The sequence below is a fragment of the Acinonyx jubatus genome, chromosome B3 (assembly GCF_027475565.1).
Source record: "Acinonyx jubatus isolate Ajub_Pintada_27869175 chromosome B3, VMU_Ajub_asm_v1.0, whole genome shotgun sequence".
Taxonomy (NCBI): Eukaryota; Metazoa; Chordata; class Mammalia; order Carnivora; family Felidae; genus Acinonyx; species Acinonyx jubatus.
Window position 1 is genome coordinate 27634997 of NC_069386.1, and position 16593 is coordinate 27651589.

At 40.9% G+C, this 16593-nt stretch overlaps 1 protein-coding gene across 3 annotated transcripts in view; it reads right to left on the reverse strand.

Moving 5' to 3' along the window:
* The window catches only part of CYFIP1 (cytoplasmic FMR1 interacting protein 1), a 131892-nt gene that overhangs the window by 7569 nt on the left and 107730 nt on the right, over positions 1 to 16593 (reverse strand). For all 3 annotated transcript variants that reach the window (XR_003423221.2, XM_027067854.2, XM_027067855.2), the window contains 3 exons: positions 15935 to 16065; positions 1522 to 1594; positions 874 to 968 (listed from right to left, as the gene is read on the reverse strand). Coding sequence is in view for 2 of the 3 variants with exons in the window: in XM_027067854.2 (XP_026923655.1) it covers positions 874 to 968; positions 1522 to 1594; positions 15935 to 16065 (299 nt within the window). In the remaining variant the exon portion in view is untranslated. The remainder of the gene's footprint in view (positions 1 to 873; positions 969 to 1521; positions 1595 to 15934; positions 16066 to 16593) is intronic.

Here is a 16593-nt window from a genome sequence, read left to right on the forward strand (position 1 = left end):
TGGTATTTGGTGGTATTAGCAAAGTTTGTGCAGCACCAGTCCTCTGTAGGGGGTTCCTGCTATACTGGGACTGAAGTGGGCCTGTCTAGAGGGCGTGGATCTGCTGCAGCACAGCGGGGAGTGGGGTAGCAATGTTAGCAAGTTAGGCAGTAAGTGTCAACATGGTGCTGGCTATACTGAAGGTGGCCATGAGTTTATGCTGGGGGCAGAGGATGGAAATGGTGCCTGCCAGCTCCTTTGTTCCTGGAGAAATCTTCCAAGGATCTCAATCCCTCCAAGATGTGCTCTGAGATGAGTAAACTACTCTCCTTTTCATTTGCCTCAGGTGTTTTTCACACTGCTGCTTCTATGCTATATTTCCATGAGGCTGTTGTGCCAGGGATACTGTTCAACATCCTACAATTCATAAGACAGCCCCCACAACAAAAAATTATCTGATCCAAACTGGGGACAGTGCCACAACTATGAAACCCAGCTCTAGCTTAAGCTGATATAAAATCATGGAACTCTACCCTGACACCTTGCCTCCTATAGGAGACTCCCACTTTCTGTTATTAAAAACCTATGAAAAAAGCCTTCTTCATGAACGGACAGACCACACAAAAAAGTAACATTTACTGTGTACATCTTACATGCTAGGTGATGTCCTAAGCCCTTTGCACATGTTAGGTCACTTAAACTTCCCAATCATCCTGGGACAAGGTCCAGTTACAAACCCCACTGGAAACACTGAGGCCTGAGAGGGCCCATCCAACCTCATTACACCTTCCAGGGTGGGTCATCCAGAACCTGTGTTCTGAAGCCCTAGCCGTGCCAGTGGTTTGATGTGGATACCAAACCTGCCACAGTGACAGCTGTCACAGTATGCATTACCTGAGGGGTCCCCAGTCTTTCAATCAGAGGGACAAGATGCAGTGGGGCGTACTTTGATTCTAGTCTTTTCATTTTGGCATCAAGTCTCTCTCCCTCTGCAGTAGAAAAAAATATTTTAATTTTTTTTTTAACTTTCTGTTCCTTTGCATGGAAAATGATTGCTGAAGTTTAATTTTGTCAAAGAAACACATGAAGATTTCTTAAAATTATACACATAGATTCTCTGAACATTGTTTTAGAAAACTGGTTCATTTGATATTTTAACTCAAAATGACAGAACTGATTTTCTGTTCAACATTCATTTTTTTAAACACTAAAAATTATAAATGTAATCAAAATCAAATAGTACAAAAACTCTCTGTACCCATTTGCTATAATGAGGATCAACTCGTGCCACTCGTTTCATAGATATTCAATGTCCCCTGCTATTCTGAAGCACATCCAAGATACACCGTTTTAGTCTTAAATATTTCAATTATTCAATATTAACTTAACTATGTTACATTTCCAGTTACCTTCAGTTATGAATGAACAGGGACCAAACTCAAACAAAACTAGCACTGAGTTCTCTGGTCACAAAGACCACGTGTCACCACTCAACACTGCATAGGCAATCTGGACTCCCTGGTCAGAGGCACAGAAACTCACCTTTCACGTGGACTCTTGGCAAGATGTTCTGAAATGGGGCTGCATGCAATAGGTCACACACTTCTTCTAAAGACTACAGAAAAGGAACAGAAGGTTGCATTAGGAAGTTTACCTCACCGCAAAGACAGACAGAAGTCTGGTGCTGAAAACAAGATCTATATCTTTGCCATTTTAGTGTAAAATAAATAGTCTAAGCAGCACTGTGCAGTAGAACTCTCTGGAATGATGGAAATGTATTGTTTGTGCTATACATTTAGTTACTAGCCACATGCGGCTAGTACACCTGAATAACTGAATTTCAAATTTTATTTACTTTTGCTACCTGCCTCTTAAGTTTGTAACTGAGTTATAAGACTTTATAACAAGACACCACTGCATAGACAGGAGGAAGGTGCTTCCTCTGTGAGCAGCACTAGAGGCAGAAAGAAAGGCAGCATCATTCTTGCACCCAAACCAAGTTCTGAGTAGTCATCTTGAACCTGCTTTTGGAACACAACTCTTTTAAAGAGGTAATAAAAAGAAGACCCATTCTCCAGAATATTGCAGTGTAGAGGTAGAGTTTACTTCTAATATCACAAGAGTTGCAGAACTAAAAACCCACCACGAATCTAAAGGTGGTCAAGAACAGGGCTTATTTCCAGAGACTGAAGGCTCTTAAACCACAAAAAAGGGTCCCTAAGATTGGTGTGTTCACCATGGGGCAGGCAGAAGAGGTGAGTAAGCTCTCTCTCAATCTACTCCAGGCTCTCCACAGACCCTTCTCCTGTATACCCATCTTAAAATCTTATAATTCTACAATAATTTAAAAAAAATATTAAACAAAAGAACTATTAACAGAAGGTCAAGACATATACCAACTGATGCTATTTTCCCTTCCAAGGACGTCCCCAGATGATGGCAAAGGTAAGACCAAGAAAAGGAAGATAAGACTTTCTGTACTTATAAGTGAGTGTCCTATGGTCACCTAACATAAATCTAGTGCAGCAGCCAGTTAGCTGTGACCTGTTCAACCAGGAGACTGACCCCTCCACACTCCGCCTTCTATTCCTGAGGCCAGCACCAAAGCATGAGCTCTTCATGCAGAATATATGTAGTAGAAGCCACCTCTGGGCCAGTGCACCCAGGACCTGTTCGCTTGGGCCTTCTATTCTAGGCGAAGAAGGTGTGGAGGAGAGAACAAGATAAAAAAAAAAAAGGGACATGATCAGATGATGATTGCATGGTACACAAACACATAATGGAGTGTGATGTCAATGGAATAATGTGCAGCTCAAAAAAGATAAGAAATGTAGAGTGATCTCCAGGATATATTTACTGTCGAGTGAAAACAATAATGAGGAGATGAGTGAATGGTCAGAGTGTAAGGGGGTCAGTTGGAAGCTGACTGACTGCAAGAAAAGTACTCAGGGAAATGGATGGAGGATGGGAAACTTTGACAAGGGACCATAGCTACCAGGTAGGATGCTGGAGGCAGAGCCACACACAAGGAGAGCTGTGCAGGCAGTAAAGTAGCCTACAGGCCAGCAATACCATTCAAGACAGGTGGTTCATCCAGCTGTGCTGCTTCCAGGTGTTATTGCCAATGAGCTCAAATTTTTGCCCCCAAACCAAAGCAAACAAACAAACAAACAAACAAAGAACAGCTATAAAAACAATAAAAACTAAAGACTATAAATATAAAAACTATTGTTAAAAACTATAAAAACTACCATTAAAAACAAATAAGCAATGAAAACTATTCTAAAATCAAAACTATTCTAAAATTAAAAAAAAAACTATTCTAAAATAAAAAGTTTAATGGAGGCACAGCTAAGATGGCAGAGTAGCAGGGGTCCCTAGGCTTGTCTCGTACTTCGAACATAGCTAGATAAATATCAAATCATTCTGAATACCCAAGACATCGATCTAAGGACTGAAAGAACAAACTGCACAACTAGAGGGAGAGAAGAGTCCACCTCAAGGGAGGTAGGAGGTGCAGAGACATGGTTTGGGGAAGAAACAGATCATGGGTGCTGCAGAGAGGAGGGAGCCCTGGTCGTTGAGAGGCAAGAGAGAGGCATACACAAGGTATACACAGGCCTTGAGGCATACACAAGGAAAACACTTCCTCAAAGCCACTGACTAGGAAAAAAAGAGAGGCTGATTTCTTTTTTTTTTTTTTTTTTTAACGTTTTATTTTTGAAACAGAGACAGAGCATGAACGGGGGAGGGTCAGAGAGACAGAGAGGGAGACACAGAATCTGAAACAGGCTCCAGGTTCTGAGCTGTCAGCACAGAGCCCGACGCGGGGCTTGAACTCACGAACCGCGAGATCATGACCTGAGCCGAAGTCGGACACTTAACCGACTGAGCCACCCAGGCGCCCCGAGAGGCTGATTTTCTTGAGTTTCTGCAACCAGTGGGGCTCAAAGACTGGAGTGTTGGTCCATTGTGTGGCTAGTATAAAGCTCTGAGGGTGCTGCAGTGCTCCTGTAGAGAAGACAGGAGGCAGAAGGCATGATCTGAGGATCCCGTGGACTGAGCTGGGAGAGACCGTTCCTCCTTCTTGGAGCGCATCTGAGAGAGGTGGCATTGCCTCTCTAGGGACAAAGGAGTGGAGGGCATCATTTCCCTCCCCCACACCTCAGCATAGGCCCAGGGATACCTGCTGAGGGTGGCTAACCTGTACACTGGCTCTTTAGTGTACTTTACTTAAAACCCCATCCTCCTGCACTTTGTACAACTATCCTTCTGAAACAAACCTGCATCAGTCCTGGTGTGGCAAGACCCTCCTCAAGGGGATGAGTGCAGATCTCCGCCATGCTAGGTCCCTAAAGTTTGGAGTTTTAAAACTCAGTTGGCCTGGCTGGGATAGAGCTCAAAGTATACTGCACTGCTCCAGGCAGGCAAGCAACTTGGACCCAGACAGTGTGAAAGCAGCGATCTGAAGGATGCTTGGGACACACAAGGAGAAACTGCTCCCTCCTCTGGGAGGGCTTCTTGAACAGAAGCAAGCATGAACTCCCCTCTCTGGACAAAGGAGCTGGCTGGAGCCATTTCCTCCCCTGCCCCTCAGCATAAACTAACTTCAGTAAATACCACAGCGTCAATACTGGCTGCCTAAACTGCTTACACCAAGCTCCACCCTCCTGTGCTATGCTGGTAGTGCTTTTCTTGGGCAAGTATGCCTAAGGACCAGCGCCGCTGGCCTATTCTCCAGAAGACCAGCACAAATTCCCACACACACTATGTCTAAGGACCATGGAGTTCTACAAAGCTTTAGCTCTAGTGGAAATAGAATCCAGTCTCTTTTAACAAGCAGGCAAGAGCACACCTAGTTAAAAGTTGCTATATTCTGGCAATGGTCCAGACTTTCCCCACCGCAGGCAAGGAGAAACTGCAGAGAACTGACCTGAAAGAAAGAGCAGCCGTAACACAGCAACACAGTGCATAAAATATGCACCAGAGACACTTCTTGAAACACTAGGCCCTGGACATTATATGACCTCTTCTTCATAAAGCCATTAACTCTCAGGAGCAGGAAACATAATGGCTTTCCTAACACACAGAAGAAGACAGAGAACTAGAAAAAATGCAAGACAGAGGAATTCATCCCAAAAGAAAGAACAAGAAAAGGTCACAGCCAGGGATCTAATCGAAACAGATATAAGTAATATGCCTGATCCAGAACTTAAAGCAACAATCATAACTAACTGAGCTTAAGAAAAGCATCGAATACACCAGGGAGTCCGTTACCACAGAGATAAAAGAGCTAAAAACTAATCAGACCAAAATGAAAAAATGCAGTAACTAATTATCAAAACTGCCTGGATGTAATGACAAGGATGGAAGAAGCAGAGGAATGAATAGGTAACATAAAAAAATACAATTATGGGAAATAATGAAGAACAAAAGAGGGAAAGAAGTATCATGGATCATATAGAGAATTCAGTGACTCCATAAAATGTAATAACATTGATATCATAGGAGTCTCAGAGGAAAAGGGAGAGAAGGGGGCAGAAGGTTCATTTGAGGAAATTATAGCCAAAAACCTCCCTAATCTGACAAATGAAACAGACCTCCAAATCCAGGAGGCACAAAGAATTCCCATCAAAATCAACAAAAGCAGGCCAGCACCAAGACATATTGTAGTTAAATTTGCAAATAATAGAGACAAAGACAGATCCTAAAAGAAGCAAGACAAAAGAAGTCCTTAATTTACAAGGGAAGACAAATAAGGTTAGCAACAGATCTGTCCACAGAAACTTGGCAGACAAGAAAAAGGCATGATATATTCAATGTGCTGAATGGGAAAAATCTGCAGCCAAGAATACTCTATCTAGCCAGCAAGGCTATCATTCAGAATAGAAGGAGAGATAAAGAGTTTCTCAGACAAACAAAAACTAAAGGAGTTTGTAACCACTAAACACCCCCTGCAAGAAATATTAAAGGGGATTCTTCAAGTGGAATGAAGGAAGAAAAGTGACAAAGACTAAAAAGGAACAGACAAAAGAAATTAATAAAATGGCACTAACTTCATATCTATCAATAATTATCCTGTAAGTAAATAGACTAAATGCTCCAATCAAAAGACAAAGGATGTCAGAACTGATTAAAACAACAACAAAAAAACCCGGACCCATCTATACAACTGCCTTTCATAGCTCATTGTAGATCTAAAGACATCTGCAGATTGAAAGTAAGGAGCTGGAGAGACACTTACCATGCAAATGGATGTCAAAAGAAAGCCAGAGTAGCCATACTTCTATCAGACAAACTAGATTTAAAAAAATATTTTTTTAAAGTTTATTTTTGAGACAGACAGAGCAAGCAGGGGAGGGGCAGAGAGAGAAGGAGAGAGAGAATCCCAAGCAGGCTCTGCACTGTCAACATGGAGCCTGATGAGGGGCTCGAACCCACAAAATGCAAGATCATGACCTGAACCGAAACCAAGAGTTGCACGTTTAACCAACTGAGCCACACAGGCGCCCCAAGACAAACTAGATTTTAAACGACTGACTGCAAAGAGATGAATAAGGGCACTACATCATAATAAAGGGGTCTATCCAACAAGAAGTACTAATTGTAAATATTTATGGCCCCAACTTGGGAGAAGCTAAGTATATAAAACAATTAATAACAAACATAAAGAAACTCACTAACAGTAATACAAGAATAGTAGGGGACTTCAACACCCCACTTATAACAATGGACAAATCATCTAAGCAGAAAATCAACAAGGAAACAATGGCTTTGATGACACACTGAACCAAATGAACTTAACAAACCTATTCAGAACATTCCATCCTAAAGCAGTAGAAAACATTCTATTCAAGTGCAATGGGACATTCTCTAGAATAGATCACATACTGAGTCACAAGTCAGGTCTCAACAAGTACCAAGAGTGAGATCATACCATGCCTATTTTCAAACCACAGTACTTTGAAATTTGAAGTCAACCACATGAAAAAATTTGGAAAGACCACATACATGGGGACTAAAGAACATCCTACTAAAGAATGAATGGGTCAACCAGGAAATAAAAAAAATAATAAATGAGGGGCATCTAGGTAGCTCAGTCAGTTAAGCACCGACTCTTGATTTCAGCTCAGGTCATAACCTCACGGTTTGTGAAATCAAGCCCCACAGTGGGCTCTGTGCTGATGGTGTAGAGCCTGCTTGGGACTCTCTTTCTCCCTCTGTCCCTCCCCAACTCACGCACTCTTTCTCTCTCTCTCTCTGAAAATAAATTTAAAAACATTAAAAAAATATTTTTAAAAAAACTGAAAATTAAACAAATACCTGGAAACAAATGAAAATTAAAACACAATGGTTCAAAACCTTTGTGATGCAGGAAAAGCAGTCCTGAGTGAGGTATATAGCGATAGAGGTTTACCTCAAAAAGCCAGAAAAATCCCAAATAGACAACCTAACCTTATACGTAAAGGAGCTAGAAAAAAAAAAAAAAATGAAGCCTGGGGTGCCTGGGTTGGTTAAGCAGTTGGTTAAGCAGCTGACTTCAGCTCAGGTCATGATCTCGCAGTCCGTGAGTTCAAGCCCCACGTCAGGCTCTGTGCTGACAGCTCAGAGCCTGGACCCTACTTTGGATTCTGTGTCTCCCTCTCTCTCTGCTCCTCCCCTGCTTGTGCTCTATCTCTCTCTGTCTCTCAAAAATAAATAAATGTTAAAAAAAAATTAAAAAAAAAAAAGAAGCCTAAAGCCAGCAGAAGGAAAATAATAAAGATTAGAGCAGAAATCAATGATATAGAAACTAAAAAACCCCCAACAGAATAGATGAATGAAACCAGGAGCTGCTTCTTTTAAAAAATTAATAAAATTGGTAACCCCCTAGCCAGACTTACCAAAGAGAAAAGAAAAACGACCCAAGTAAATGAAATCACTAATGAGAGGAGAAATCACAACCAACACCATATGTATACAAAAAATTATGGGAGTATTATGAAAAATCATATGCCCCCAAATTGGGCAATCTTGAAGAAATAGATAAATTCCTAGAAACTACAACAACTAAAACAGGAAGAAGTAGAAAACTTGAGCAAAGAATATCCAGCAAAGAAATTGAATCAGTAAGCAAAAATCTCCCAACAAACAAAAGTCCAGGGCCAGATGAATTCCCAGGGGAATTCTACCAAATACTTAAATAAGAGCTAACCTTTTCTTCTCAAACTATCCAAAAAAATAGAAACGGAAGGAAAACTTCCAAACTCATTCTATGACTCCAGCATTACCCTAATTCCAAAACAAGACAAAGACTCCACTTAAAAAGAGAACTACAGACCAATATCCCTGATGAACATCGATGCAGAAATTCTCAATAAAATACTAGCAAATCGAATCCAACAGTACATTAAAAGTATCATTCACTACAATCAAGTGGGATTTATTCCAGGGTTGAAAGGGGAGCTCAATATTCTCAGGTCAATTGATGTGATCCACCACGTTAATAAAAGAAAGGATGGGAAACATATGATCCTCTCAATAGATGCAGAAAAAGCATTTGACAAAGTACTGCATCCATTCTTGCTGAAAACCCTCAACAAAGTAGGTTTAGAGGGAACTTAACATAATAGAGACCGGCCATCTATGAAAAAAATCACAGCTAATATTATCCTTAATGGGGAATAACTGAGAGCTTTTTCCCCTACGGTCAGGAACGAGATAGGGATGTCAACACTCAAGACAGTTATTTAACATAATACTGGAAGTCCTAGCCACAGGAACCAGATAACACAAAGAAATAAAAGGTATCCAAATTGGCAAGGAAGAAGTCAAACTTTCACAATTTGCAGACAACATGATACTCTATGTAGAAAACCCAAAAGACTCTACCAAAAATTTGCTAGAACTGATATATGAATTAAGTAAAGTTGCAGGATACAATATCAATGTACAGAAATCTACTGCATTTCTCTACACCAATAATGAGGCAGTAGAGAGAGGAATCAAGGAATCGATCCCATTTATAATTGCTCCAAAAGGAATTAGATACCTAATAAACCTAACCAAAGAATTAAAAGATTTGTACTCTGAAAACTATAAACCAATGATGAAAGAAATTGAAGATGACACAAAGAAATGGAAAAACATTCCATGGTCATGGATTGGAAGAACATACATTATTAAAATATCTATACTACTGGGGTGCCCGGATGACTCAATCGGTTAAGCATCTGACTTTGGCTCAGGTCATGATCTTGCAGTTGATGAGTTCGAGCCCCGAGTTGGGCTCTGTGCTGACAGCTCAGAGCCTGGAGCCTGCTTTGGATTCGTGTCTCCCTCTCTCTCTGACCCTCCCTCGCTCAGGCCCTGTCTGTCTCTGTCTCAAAAATAAATAAACATTAAAAAAATTAAAAAAAAAATATCTATACTACCCAAAGCAATGTACATGGAATGCAGTCCCTATCAAAATACCACCAGCATGTTTCACAGTGCTAGAACAAGCAATCCTAAAATTTTTATGGAACCACAGAAGATTTTGAATAGCCAATGCAATCCTGGAAAAGAAAACCAAAGCTGGAGGCATCACAATTCCAGATTTCAAGCTATATTACAAAGCTGTAGTCATCAAGACAGTATGGTGCTGGCACAAAACAGACACACAGATTGAAGGAACAAAACAGAAAACCCAGAAACAGACCCACAACTATATGGTCAACTAATCTTCAACAAAGCAGGAAAGAATATCTAATGGAAAAAAAACAGTCTCTTCAACAAATGGTACTGGGAAAACTGGACAGCAATATGGAAAAGAATGAAACTGGACCACTTCCTTATAACATATACAAAAATAAATCCAAAATGGATGAAAGACCCAAATATGAGACAGGAAACCATCAAAATTCTGGAGAACACAGGCAGTAACCTCTCTGACATCGGCCAGAGGAACTTCTAACTAAAGGCAAGGGAAAAATTAACTATGGGGAATTTATCAATATAAAAATCTTTGCACAGCAAAGGAAACAATCAACAGAACTAAAAGGCAACCAACAGAATGGGAAAAGATATTTGCAAATGACATACCTGATAAAGGGTTAGTATCCAAAATATATAAAGAACTTATAAAATTCAACACCCAAAAAACAGATAATCCAGTAAAAAAATGGAAAGACCTGAACACACATTGTTCCAGAGAAAACATCCAGATAGCTAATAGACACATGAAAAGACGCTCAACATCATTCATCATCTGAGAAATAAAAAAGCTACAATGAGATACCACCTCACACACCTGTCAGAATGGCTAAAATTAACAACACAGGTGGGAATGCAAGCTGGTGCAGCCACTCTGGAAAACAGTATGGAGGTTCCCCAAAAAACTTAAAAATAGAACTACCCTACGACCAGCAATTGCACTACTAGGCATTTACCCAAGGGATACAGGTGTGCTGTTTCGAAGGGACACATGCACCTCCATGTTTATAGAAGCACTATCAACAATAGCCAAAGTATGGAAAGAGCCCAAATGTCCATCGATGGATGAATGGATAAAGAAGATGTGGCGTGTATATATATATATACAATGGAGTATTAGCAGTCAAAAAGAATGAAATTTTGCCATTTGCAACTAAGTGCATGGAGCTAGAGGGTATTATGGTAAGTGAAATTAGTCAGAGAAAGACAAAAATCATATGACTTCACTAATATGAGGACTTTAAGAGACAAAACAGATGAACATAAGGGAAGGGAAACAAAAATAATATAAAAACAGGGAGGGGGACAAAACAGAAGAGACTCATAAATATGGAGAACAAACTGAGGGTTACTGGAGGGGTTGTGGGAGGAGGGATGGGCTAAATGGGTAAGGGGCACTAAGGAATCTACTCCTAAAATCATTGTTGCACTATATGCTAATTTGGATGTAAATTTTAAAGAATAAAAAATAAAATAAAAAAAAATCCTATTAAAGGAGCAGAAAAAAAAGAATGTATATCCTTTCCCATATATATATATATATATATATATATATATATATATATATATATTCCCCTGTAGCTAACAAGCTTCAAAGTTCTTCAGAGCAATCTAAAAGGCCATTTCTCAGGCTACAGTCTTCAGTAAAACAAAGAATAAAGCATTTGCAAACTTAAAAAAAAAATTAACAACACAGGAAAGAAAAGATGTTGGTGAAGATGCGGAGAAATGGGAACCCTCTTGTACTGTTGGTGGGAATGCAAACTGGTGCAGCCACTCTGGAAAACAGAACGGAGGTTCCTCAAAAAGCTAAAAATAGAACTGATCTATTAGAATTGCCTATGATTTGGCAATTGTACTCATAGGTATTTATCCAAAAGATACAAAATTAGTGATTTGAAGGGATACATGCACCCTGATGTTTATAGTAGCAATACCAACAAGAGCCAAACTATGGAAAGAGCCTAAATGTCCATTGTATACATGTCTGTATATAGAACAAACTGAGGGCTGCTGGAGGGGAGGTGGGCAGGGGGATGGGCTAAATGGGTGATGGGTATTAAGAAAGCACTTAATGATGACTGATGAGCACGAGTGCTGTATTTAAGTGATGAATCAGTAAATTCTACATACGAAACAAAAAAAAAGAAAAAGGAAAAGGAAAAGGAAAAGAAAAAGAAAAAGAAAAAGAAAAAGAAAAAGAAAGAAATAAAAAGGAAAAAAGTTTATTAGACACACATGCATAAACTAAAAAACACCAAAACAATACTACCCAGGTTGGGTTTAAGGAGAAGAATTTGAAAATAGAATGAAACAAACAAACTTCAGGAAGCTACATGTATCTACCCAATGCATGAATTCAGAATAAAAAAGATCAACATTTTTGGTTACTGAATCAAATCCTGGTGCCAACTGGGACAACTACTGCATGGCCACATATGGACAGGCCCTGGAGGCCCCCACCCAAATACTTGTTGCCTTGGCAGTTGGGTCACAGTTACCCCACTTTTCTAATGTGACAATCTGATTCACCCTTAATACCTCCATTTATAATAGTGAGAACCTACACAAATACCAAAACTTATTTTTTACCACCTTCCTTGGAGAGACCACTAAGAAGAGATCAGTGTCTAGCGTCTTCAAACCTGCCCCTGGGTTTGATGGGACTTGGGCATAATCATCTGAGATAGATTGAGAACAACAGCCATACCTCCTTCCACCATGGGAAATTCTCCCCTAGTGGACATACTGCAAAATATAACCTCCTACTTCCAACAGGACAAAAGCCAACACCACAAAATTCCTATCTGGGACTGAACCTGGGAGCAGACGTGCCCAACACAGAACATGTGGCTTCTCACCACTTCCACAAGGTGCACTGACAAGGGGATCTGGAGAAGGGAGAAGTGAAGGGGTGACAGTAAGCAAAGGGCCTGAGGAAGGGTGGTGACAGGCATTTTTATAGGGAAGGGCTACCACGTCCAGAAGAGAGCCATGCATGGTGTTCACTATGCCTCAGGCATGGGTCACAGAATCTGCCATGAAAAACAAAACTGCGGGGCACCTGAGTGTCTCAGTTGGTTAAGGTACCAACTTCGGCTCAGGTCATGATCTCACAGTTTGTGAGTACTAGCCCCACATAGGGCTCTGTGCTGACAGCTCAGAGCCTGAAGCCTGCTTCGGATTCTGTGTCTCCCCCTCTCTCTGTGCCTCCCCTGCTCACACTCTGTGTCTCTCTGTCTCTCAATAATAAATAAACATTAAAAAAAATTAAAAAAAAAAAAAGAAAAACAAAACTGCACATGATTAAACTGTAGATGATTGTCTTTTTATTCATTGTTTCAGAAATATTCATACACTCATAAGCCAAAGTTTGCTTTCAAGTCAACTGACAACTACTAATTAACATCTTTTCTCAGTGTCCAATACTATGCTTGTCACTCAAAGGAACTAAGCACAAGAGTATACACTTGAGATACAGGCCTAGTCTCAGAAGGGAGAGAACGAAGGGGAGCTGTGTCAACTGGCTGCTAAAGACCAGCACTCACCAGGCACCTGAGGCCCAGGGGATTCTTCCACTGCTGAGGCACCAATCCCCACTGGATTGTGGTGAGGTCTTTAAGAGTGCTGAACAAGTCTCAGAAGGGATTTGCTAGTCTTGAGAGATTTGCAACAGGCATAATTTAGGGATCTAGGCAGCAAAGATCACATGGGTTTCCAATTTCTCTGTTTTAAGTTTCTAATACAGCATTACACTCTCACACTCCAACCAAAAGCCAACAAATGTCCAACTGTTGCCCTAAAAATGGGTATGGACTGCTCCTTTTAGTTGATGAGTTCTGTCCTTCCAGCATCAAACACCAGTGGTTCTATAATTCTTTTATGTCCGTATAAGGCCTCCTGGACATGTTCTATTTTGTAGGTGAAGAAAAGGTTTTGACCATTTATCGTATTTCCTAAAAGCACAGCTGGATCAGGAGAAAAATCAGCCTTCTAATGGTTCTCTGCCAGTAACTAATGTCAATTCTCTAAGGCAGTCCTCCCTCAGTAAAACTTGGGGCTCCCTGCCATAACTCAACGCCAGTGACTAAAACGCACCTTCAGGTTTAGATACATATGGATGAGAGAGATGGCACTTTATACTGTGTGGCACTATGTGTTCAGGAAAAGTCACACATGAAGGGAATCTTCCTATATTAAATATTTAAACTTCATGATAAATTATGATTTAAAATAATTCTTTTTAGCTTATCTGGTTGTCAAAAATTCACAAAATATTGTAGTATAAGATTCAGTTCTCCCTAATATGTTCCTGGAGCGAGGCTGCCCTGGACATCAGCTGCTTGCTCCCTCTACAGGCAGCCTACCTGCTCTTTGCAGAATTGCCCAGCCCACCAAGTGACTCTGGTGGGTTCTCCACCTCATGCTGTCACTCCTGCTGTGGAAGAGGATAGCACATGAGGGGCTGCTCACTCAGAGTCCATGCTGACTTGCAGATGGCCTGGGGTTCCCCCTCTGTGTCACACACATGGAAAGGGTCTACCCAGGAATACAGTAACAGAGGGTAAAGTCAAAAGATGCAGGTCCTAATGGGAGGCCATCAGCTCCTGGAGGTATCCACATCCAACCCTGGACTCTCTGACAATGTATTTTCTTTTTCTTTTTTTTTTAAATTTAGGTGTAAAGTGGCCAATCCAGTGGCTCAGTCCTTAGAGTATGGTAGTCTGGCTGCCATGGCCTGAAATGTATATAGGCACCCTGGTCCCGGTCACTCTAAAGCATGACCCTGCCTCTGTCAAGCTCCCAAGGTCCTGAAGACAAAAGACTCCTTTAAGAAGCAACACAGCAAAAAATCTCCCCAAATAGGTATAGAGATGCAACACAATTAACACTGAAATGTCATGCTTTTTCAGTACATTTGGCAAACTGATACTTTAAGCAAAGCAAAAACGTATGAAGAGGCAACATACCTTTGAAGAAGAATATGGTAAGGAAATATGTCCTGTCAGGTAGCAAGACTTAAGTGAGAGCTATCAGGAATAAGACAATGTGTTGTTATGCCATGGACATAAACATGACCAATGCATGAAGGTCTGCAGAAAGGACATTGCAAAAGCCTGGACACTGACCAGTGCATCCACAGAAATATGGCAGATGACAGTGACATTGCAGATCATAAAGGAAAGGAGGGGTTCTTCAGCCACTGGAGGAGAGACAACTGATTAGCTCCACAGAGAAAAAAGAAACTTCATCCACTCTTATCACACACAAAAACCAATTCCAGGATTATAAACTTAAATCTAGAAAACAAAACTTAAAATCTTCAGTTGAAAATATAAGGGAGTATTTTATGATTCCCTAGGTAGGAAAGAACTTTGTCAAAAAGATATGAAAAGGGGGTTGCCTGGGTGTCTCAGTTGGTTGAGCGTCCAACTCTGATTTCTCACAGTTTGTGAATTTGAACCTTGCGTTGGGCTTCACGCTGTCAGTCTGGGATTCTCTTCCCCTCTGTCTACCCCTCCCCCACTTGCACATGTTCTCTCTCAAAATAAATAAACTTAAAAAAAAAAAACAAATTAAGAGTACCAGTTTATTAAAAAAAAATCACCACTATCAGAGTGAAAAGACACCACAAACAGGGAGAAGTATTTGCAATGCATGTAAAACACAAAGGATATACAAGGAGCTTCTATAAAGCTAGAGAAGAATGGGCAAAAGACACAATGAGGATTTAACAGAATAGGAAAAACAAGCAACAAATGAAGATGCCCACCTCCTTCTCTGAGAGAAGAGACACTTTCTCTCTGTCACAACAGAGAGAAAACCAGAGTAAGGCCACAAGAGTGTGTATGTTACAGTCACTAGGTTTTCCAATTCAGAATGGTCAGTTGTCATGAGGGGACTGAGAGACAGGCTAAAAGACGCCACAAGGAGGCAACCAGTGGAGAGAACAGGTGTCCCCCTGTGCAATTTCTCAGTAATAGTAAGCTTCCAGAATTTGCTCTATTATGCTACCCACCACAATAGTCATGGGACATTAATGTAGCTTTTTAAACATAGAGTAATTAAAATTCAACCAAACTTAAAAATCAGTTCTTCAGTCACACTAAGCCACACTTCAAGTGCTCAACAGCCTCAGATATAGAATTTTCCATCATGCAAACAGCTCTCCTGGGCAGTAGTGCTTTATATCCTTACATACATGTCCCATGTTTGTTTAGGTATAGCGAATACTACATATTAAAATATTACCACAGTGCTCACATAGTAGAACATTCTTAAATGATGAACTACACTGCATTTTTGTTTTTCAGTTGCAGGAAACAAATTCAAATTAAAGTCTAAATAGTCACACACAAAAAAATGGTGCTTTGTAACACTTACTCCCTTTTTACCCCCATTAAATAACCCCAATAAATCAAGCCTCTAAAAAATTCTTTTTTCTGTCACCTATGGGGAATAACTCCACATGGCCTGGGGGTTGGCTAGGCTGAGCACTCACCAGACTCTGCTCGATGAGCAGGCAGAAGAGGACAGCATTGCCCACCTCCCGCAGATTCTGGAAGCACACGGTCTTCAGCTCCGCATACTCAACAATGTCCTTCAGCTGGTGGTGGAAGAACTCTAGGATGCCTGTAGTAGCAGAGAGTGAGTAAGGGGACTGGGGAGGTTGGAGGCACAGCCTGGGCTCTACGGCTGGGAGCATCTGTGCTGGTCATGAAACATCCTCTGACACTGCCATCGTGCCTGCTATGGAGATGGCCATGTGTCCCCTGACCCCAACATCTTCCTTGCAACAGTAGCCTGTCCATCACCTGGGCCTTGGGACTCAGCTCCAAAGCCTCTTTCTCTGTCAACCCTGTATCTTCTGAGGAGGCACATTACAAGAATAAAGGAGAAAGACCACATCATCATCTCCAGCAGAGGCAGAAAAGGTCTTTATAAAATTCATTATCCCTTCTCAGGCATAGGTAGAAAGGGATGTACTTAATCTACTAAAGTACATCTACAAAAGCCCTGCAGCTAATGTCATGAGTCTCAGTGGTGGAACCTGCATTCTCTCTCTCTGAGCCCCAGAGCAAGACCACACATTTTCATCACTGTCCTGGAGATCCTGCACATTGTGATAAGGCACAAAAAGACACCAGGCATAAACACTGG